The sequence below is a fragment of the Pygoscelis adeliae genome, unplaced genomic scaffold, assembly GCF_000699105.1.
Source record: "Pygoscelis adeliae isolate BGI_AS28 unplaced genomic scaffold, ASM69910v1 Scaffold142, whole genome shotgun sequence".
Classification (NCBI taxonomy): domain Eukaryota; kingdom Metazoa; phylum Chordata; class Aves; order Sphenisciformes; family Spheniscidae; genus Pygoscelis; species Pygoscelis adeliae.
Genome location: NW_008824247.1, coordinates 1,616,256 through 1,623,866, shown reverse-complemented (window position 1 = coordinate 1,623,866; position 7,611 = coordinate 1,616,256). Strand labels below are relative to the sequence as shown.

General features: G+C 41.2%; 1 protein-coding gene across 1 annotated transcript in view; it reads right to left on the bottom strand.

The window, feature by feature from the left end:
- The window catches only part of SLC35F2 (solute carrier family 35, member F2), a 15,435-nt gene extending 8,702 nt beyond the window's left edge, over nucleotides 1–6,733 (bottom strand). Inside the window, exons 1-4 of the mRNA XM_009335283.1 lie at nucleotides 6,625–6,733; nucleotides 6,162–6,365; nucleotides 5,523–5,650; nucleotides 18–177 (exon numbers count right to left, since the gene is read on the bottom strand). Coding sequence (XP_009333558.1) covers nucleotides 18–177; nucleotides 5,523–5,650; nucleotides 6,162–6,365; nucleotides 6,625–6,733 — 601 coding nt within the window. The remainder of the gene's footprint in view (nucleotides 1–17; nucleotides 178–5,522; nucleotides 5,651–6,161; nucleotides 6,366–6,624) is intronic.
- Between the last annotated feature and the right edge of the window lie 878 nt (nucleotides 6,734–7,611).

Genomic DNA, 7,611 nt, shown 5'->3' with positions numbered 1-7,611 from the left:
CATAAAGGATTCCTTACCTTCGCTGTCCTGCCTCCCTGCCAAAATGTCTGCACCCACCATCGTTCCTACACCCAGCAAACAGATGGCAACAGCAAGAAAATGGATCAGCCTGTATCTTGCACGGAGAATGAACCACGACAAAGCCATCAGCACAGGAATCCCAAAACAGTCCAGCAGCTGTGTGTACAGAGAAACGGTTTGAATTAGAAACCCACCCCAAATCTGGATTGCACTATCCTGAAAGCAGATGTACAGGATTTTACTTTCCGTTGCTATCAGATGTTAATGAAAGCCACAAAGCAACCCCAGTGGATTCGTTTAAAAGAGGGGTCAGACCCACATTTTACCATGAAAAGCATTTTGCAAATGAAGGAGGAGCTGGGGCAGGGTGTCCACTCTCTTCTGGTAGGAAGGCACTGATCTAGACTCTCTTCTAACAATGGATCTAATCAATCTTTGTAGCTTCACAAATGAATGCTAGGATGTCGTTCTGAAACCACATTGTTCCCCATGACACCAATAGAAGGAGGTGGTTCACTGACATTTCCTTTTCTCCCCAGCAGGTTTTGTCTAGCTTGTCTTTTAGCTCCTTCTCAAATCTGTAATTAGAATTTAGGGCTCCATGTACACAAAGTAAAAACGTGAAACTATTAAAGGATGCAAGTGATCTGATTTTACGTCAAAGTGAATAGGGCAAGAACCTGACCCTGCAGTTTTGGGTTTGATTTTATTTTCCCCAAGTAGATCCTACTGGAAAAAAAAAAAAGGTACATGAGCTGGAAGCCACGTGCAAAATTGGTAGAAGGAAAACAGGAATGGAAGAACAGCTTTCCTAAAGTCACCTTCCCAGTCTTCCAGCTTCCCACAAAATCACATGCAATCCACCAATGCATTTTCATTACTCTGTTAGAGCTGACTCTCAATTAGCCAGAAGCAGGTAACCCACTCTAATTCACCCATGCCACAGCAGCAGAGACACACAAGGCAGCTGGAGTTTTGAAGCACTTTGGATGTGTTTGCAGACACTGCCCCGAGCAGACTTAATAGCTACGGTTCAAGGATATCTGCACTCCATGACAAGCAGCGACACCAACTTCTCTTTCCTTTCTTCATTATTCCCTCTCTGTGTGTTCCTAAAATCTTACATATCTTTGCCTTGTTAGACCCACCCATCTTCTACCCATTCTCCTTTATTACAGAAAAAATCAAGTTAGCTGTGTACTTAATACAGAAAAATACATTGCAGCAGAAGATGGTCATAATGTTCCAGAATAACCAAATAATACCAAGAACATTGATATAATCATAATTGGTTTAATATTCAATTCAACAAAATAGACTGTGTTTCTGAATTTGTCTGGGGAAAAAAGAGGCGTATTTTCTGACCTGCCTCCGTAGAGTGCCATGAGAATATATAAGGGAACAGTCTACAGTAGAACATATAGTCAGCCTTCCAAAGACTGCTCACAAATTACTCTTAAATGTCAGCCCTTAAAACCTGGCCCCTTGAAGTCACTACAAAGTAGGTCCAGGTCAACAGGACTGGGGCATAATCATTACAATCAAGGCAAGAGCCCTTAGTCCTTAATGTTCATTGCTAACTTCTGCCTGCCTGAGTGCACCACCCCAGTCTTCTGCTGTGTTGGCTTCTGTTAGTTCAGCCATCGTCCCCAAGGGTTTTAACCAAACTCATAAGGCTTTCATGGTAAGTTTGGTTTTACTTGTTCATAACTACACATATTAAAGTCTTACTGGCACAGCATTAAGGGGAGTTATTACAGATTAAATCCTAACGGTGCTCTCTAATCCTTCCATTTGTCTTTGTTCCTTGGATTGCCTCCAGCTTGTCCAGTTTGAGAAGTCTGTGCAAAAGCACTTGCCTAGGCTGTATTAGGAGACATTAGAGCTGCACAAGTCCTAGTATGTGATATCACGTATTTCAGTACAACTTTGCTCTATTGGAAAAGTATCATGCTGTGAGTTTCTATCTAGTCCCAGGCCTTTTTCCCTATTTTATCTTGCAAAATATACAATTTAGCTCTCATTACTCTCTTTTTCCACCTTTTGTCTGAACCAGTTCTGTCCTGAGTATGGAAATGTATTTGATCTCTCTGGTGTGAAGTTCTAATCACAGAAACTAAGAAATATTACAAAAATTAGAGAGTAAAAATTTTACCCCCCTGGTAGTAAACATCTCTTCTATTAATACGTAAGCTTTCACTTCCCCATTTATTGAGATGTAATTTTCCAACCCCCCAAGCAGTTTTTCAACCCAAACAGAAAGGGTGGAACAAAAACCCTTTTAAAAAAAAAAAAAAAAAATCTTAATTAGGATATAAGGGAGTAGTAGATAATGAGCCACAAGCTCTTTCAGTAATGCCAGATGGGGAATTGCTGCATCCAGACCAATAATATACTGTAGAGCTATAGCACCCTGGTTAGAGGACTTGCAGCCAGGACAGACAAAGCATCAAATGACGAAGAACACACCCTGGTAATCTGTTCCAGGGGACAATTAACCTCAATTACAGACAGAATAAATCTGATTTCCAACTACTGGATCTTGCCTTCCCTTCATCTACTACATTACAGAGCTCTTTCTTTGGTGGAAATTGCTCTCTTCTGTACAGGATCAAGATCAAAGAGGTGCAAAGCAGATGTAACAACACAATGAATTGTGTCAATGGAACCATTTAAAAGAATAAAGTTTATTTATTCAGGTTTTATGACATTTACAGCAGTACTGAGTACTATTGCCAGTAGAGCCTCAGCAAACTCTCATCTTATTCAATTCTAGCCTCTATTTTTACAAGGGAAAAAACCTAGATAACCTGTTGATTTGATTTACAAATGTCTTGACTCAAGCCAGCCTTTTGCCACACTGTTTATAAGAAGGTTTTAAAGGCAGGGTGAGTAAATTATTAAAACGTTTTAATCCCATGGTTAATAAATGATCATAGACTGTTGGAGGTCATTGGTTTGCTTATAATTGCCAGCTCCAGACAGCTTTGTAAGCAAGAAAGCTCAACAGTTCATCCTGCTTGCTTCCCTGCACGGCTCCCTTCGGGCAGCCTCCAGCTGAGCCCCAGGGGCTCATCCTGCATTTTCTCACGTTGAGGTTAACACTCTTCCATCAGCTGATACTTGTCAGTAGCTGCCTATAAAATGCCTCCACTCAAATTATCTATGGAGCGAATGCTAATTACACCCAATAACATGTTAATAACATGAAACCACAGCTACGCTGCTTGTTTTTTGCTATGAAATATGTGGTCAAACAGCAGCACAGTCGAGTCCTGCCACAATACAGGAGGACACCAGCAGCAAGAAGTCTCCCTGGCATTGCCTCAGCCACAGCTGAACAGAAAGAGTTCAGCTGTGGACCAAAGTCTTTTTCTTTATTTACGGAGAAATGAGAGCTGCCATCCCAATGTTACCTCCTTACAAATCTCCCAACCCCTTCCGTGCAATGCTGGTATTTGATAACTAAAGGAAAATCAGTTCTGCTTTTGTGTGCATGTGTGACAAAATACATGGAAGTTCCTTGCTGAGCTGAGAAAACTTATCTTTGAAGACAAGTTTCATAGGGCTGAGCTGAAGCTCCAGCCAGCCAGCATTTTAACAGTGATTACCCTGTATTCGGGAAGGTGCCATATACTCTTGCATTGCTTTTCTGCTCCCTGGGCAACCACTCACAGCCAGTACTGCAGACAGGCTATCAGGCTGGGTGCTCTGAACCACAGGTTCTGATGTAACTGCAGAACAGACACATAGCAAATGCCTTGCACTGGTGCAAATCATGGGCTTTTTTTTGTTGTTGTTGTCCTGTATCTCATTTCTGACAGTGGTGAGAAACTGGTGACTTCAGAGAATGTGCAAGAAACCCTACTGCAACTGGCAGTTACAACAAATTCACAATTACTGAACTGACGGTTACCACATGGGAAGAACGTTCAGCAACGGCTCGAGTTTGGCAACTGGACAGTAAAACCTACTGTATCTACTCTTTCTTAATTTCTATGGAAGAAATCATAGGAATAGCTTTACTACTTCTGAGAACTTGGATCAAAGTCCTGGCTTTTTCAGCTGTAAAGTATATGATCACTGTCTTGATTATCAACTTAACTTGATCTTGAGACTGAAACACGTCACTCAAAGCTTTGATTTCTTCGGCATTATTTGTAAGAGAATTAAAGGCCTAATGAGTCATAACACGTAAGTATGAAGTGGGAACGTGACAATAATAATCCATCAGGCACATGTTACTGGTCTTTAAATAGTGCAAGGAAAAGTTACTGCATTTCTCTAAAGGGAGCCCAGACCACAGGAGTTTATTGCTTTACAGGTAATTCTTTTAAATATTAACCCTTGTTACTTTGACCCTGTAAAACACTGACACCTAAACACTCCTTTCCAACTAACAGCCAATTCTGTATGGTACATTTTTTTTATTCAGGTAAGTGGGGCCATGACCCCAGCCACAGATCCACCATTGGTAAGAGCAGGCATAGGTTGGCACAGCCCCAGACACGCTCACGAGTCCTCCTGCTCATAGAGCTATTTCAGAACACAAGATTTATCATAGAATCATAGAATAGTTTGGGTTGGAAGGGACCTCTAAAGGTCCAACCCCCTATAAGATTTTTTTTCTGCTCTCATGGCTTTGAAGTCCTTCATGGGATCATAGTTTTTATAGAACTCTGCATAAGCTTGTTTTCCGGGATTAGCAATTACAAACTTGTATAAAGCCGCACATCCCACAGACAGAAAAAATGCCCCAAATAGGTGAAACTTCATCCACCTGGCTAAAAGGTGCCGCATTTGTGGCTTAGGCAATAGTGCAGACGACATGGTGATTATATTTCCTTAGCGCGGGCCCACCAACATCCTTCCACCCCGCCAGCCGGGCACCCTCTGTGCAGCGATGCAGCACCAAGCACTGGCGTTGCAGAGGATGTTTACTGTCAGTTCAGGAGCCCAGCATGCTGATCTCCCTTCCACCTCTTCCAGAGAGGGGCCTGAACTGAAGTGCCACATCCAAAAGCCATAGGGCTGGTCCCTCACTGCACGGTCAGCAACACCAGCTAACTATCAGTATGTCCTCACGTGTGGGGTTACGTCTCACAATGCCTCCCACAGCTTCTAGGACTAGGCAAGAGATCTACCTTGTTCTCATCAGCAAGAACCTGTGCTGAGTGAGTGTTATCTGGTCCTAAATCTTTATTTTGTGTCAGGAGAAAAACCTGAGTGGTTGTCAGCAAACTCTTAGAAGTGCTTTCTATCAAAATAATTAGAGTTCAACTCAAGAGCTGGCACTGGGTAATACCAGCCAATTTTCTCTGCTTCCTGGAAATGTTATTCATGATGCAGGATGCTCTTCTCTGTACTGCAGAGAGAAAATAGATATTGGGAAGCTTTTTCAGGCTTAAATAGCTTCCATGTCTGTCCTATGAATCTCATTTCAGAAACCGGTCCAAAACTATAATAAAAGCAACAGTTCAAAAAGACAGATCGGTCCTTACCTGCACACTTGTGAGGGTTGTATATTGGTAGGCTTTTACGATCATGTAATTGGCTTCAACATCAGCCAGTCCCAAAAAAATATACTTCCACCACCGCTGTTTCAAAATTTGCCAAAGACTGTCACTGCCTGTTTAGAAGAAAGCAGCAATCAATATGCGTTTCTTTCCAACCAAATGCTGCACAGGAATCTTGCTTTTCAGAAGCATAAGTAATACCGAGATGTTCAATTTTGGTTGCCCCTGCTTAAGAAAGATACAATAACAGCAAAATGCAGCCTGGGAGGAGACAATGCAAATGGTGAAAAGCACAGAAATTCTTCCACGTGAGGGAAAAAACCACAAGGCTAGAGTTGTTTAAAGAGTAAATTAATAAAAGGAATATTAAATAGCCTCTGGTAAAGAAGCTTGTTACAGGTTTTGAAACCAAAGAGCATATAATTTTAAACAGATATGAAATGAAATCAAATTAAATGCACATTTATCCTGTGAAATTCATTTCCATGTGTTATTACATTTTTCAGGAACTTTAAAAAACTAGGATGAATATTGAGTAAATTCTTTAGTTTCAAAATCTGAAAGGAAAATGTAGACGAGAATAAAGATTATGAACCAGAATCTCCCACCCCATATTTCACATACCAGTCCTAAATGCCAGCATTGTTGTATAAACTAGAAGAAGCAAAGAATAGTTGATAAAACTTTGAAACATTGGAGTATTCATTTGGTATTGTTCTGCTAGGTACTGGCTTGTAACAGCAGTCCCACAGATAAACAAGGAGAGCATCTGGCCCAGAATTATCGTTTTCAAAATATGCCTGTGAATATAAAAGACAACACAGTAAGCTTAGAATTAAACATTCAAGTTTTTAAAAAAATATTTGCTAGTTGTACAGGGAAAATGCCATTTTTCAGATTGACACTTTATTCTTTTTCTACTCCCTGTCTGATTTACCGGTAAAGCAGGGTTTTGTCCACACAGAAGATCTAGTGCAACCTCATGACAGCCATACAATAAGTGAGGCCAGTTCAAATGACCACTGATGGAGCCTGCAGTAATTTGCAAGGATCTTCAAGCAGCTCACCTGGGCAGGCTCAAACCAACAGCAGGATCTATTCTCATCAAGAGAGGTTTTGATACACGTGGCCTGAGTTAAATCCTTCGTCCTCCGCTGAATCCCATTCTGACTTTGGTCAATAGAAATCTGCAACATGGAGATAAGGCACCACTGCCTTCAGGCTCTTCCAAGACCTGACTCTTTGAAAGTGAGCTGAGACCCTAAGCTGAGCAGTGCTAAGGAAATAGAAACGCATTAACTATAGAATCATAGAACAGTCCAGGTCGGAAGGACCTCGAAAGGTCATCTGGTCTAACCTTTCATGGGAAAGCGTGCCTAGATGTGATTATCTAGCACCCTGTCCAGTCATATCTTGAAAACCCCTAGCAATGGGGACTCCACAACATCCCTGGGGAGGTTGTTCCAGTGATGGATCGTTCTCACTGTAAAAAAAAATTCTTTCTTATAATAAGAATTGTTATATTAATACTTATTGTGGATTTCTCTGATATATTCCATCATGTCCTGCTGTAATTGAGGATGGAGTTAAAAACACATTTTTTAATTATGATCTTAGGCCATAGATCATGTTAGTGTTTACAACTCAAAAGAAGTCCAACCCATAGCTAGGGTGAAAAAAAAAAGTTCATGCTCTTTTAGTAGCAATTCTTCACCTAATATAAAGTGAACTGTTCCAGATGTTCCTATACAAACAGGAGTACATATACATTGCTGTGTATCTTTTGGCTTGTTGTTTTTCCTGCCGGTGGAGCTATGCAGATTTGTACCACCCCAGTCTCTGCCTGCATACTCACAATATACAGTGAGAGGGGCTCAGTGCTGTGCTGCTGTCTGTACAGGTCTGCAAAGTTCACATCTAATTTGTTTACTCTGAAGACTACTGATGAGAATTTAACTGTCTGCACAACTGATTCATTTGTTCCTACTCAAAGTAATTGAGCAAGGGAAGAAAGCATCCATCAGGATTCTGCACCTACCCCGTGCACACATCTCTCCCCAGTGATTTCTGGCAG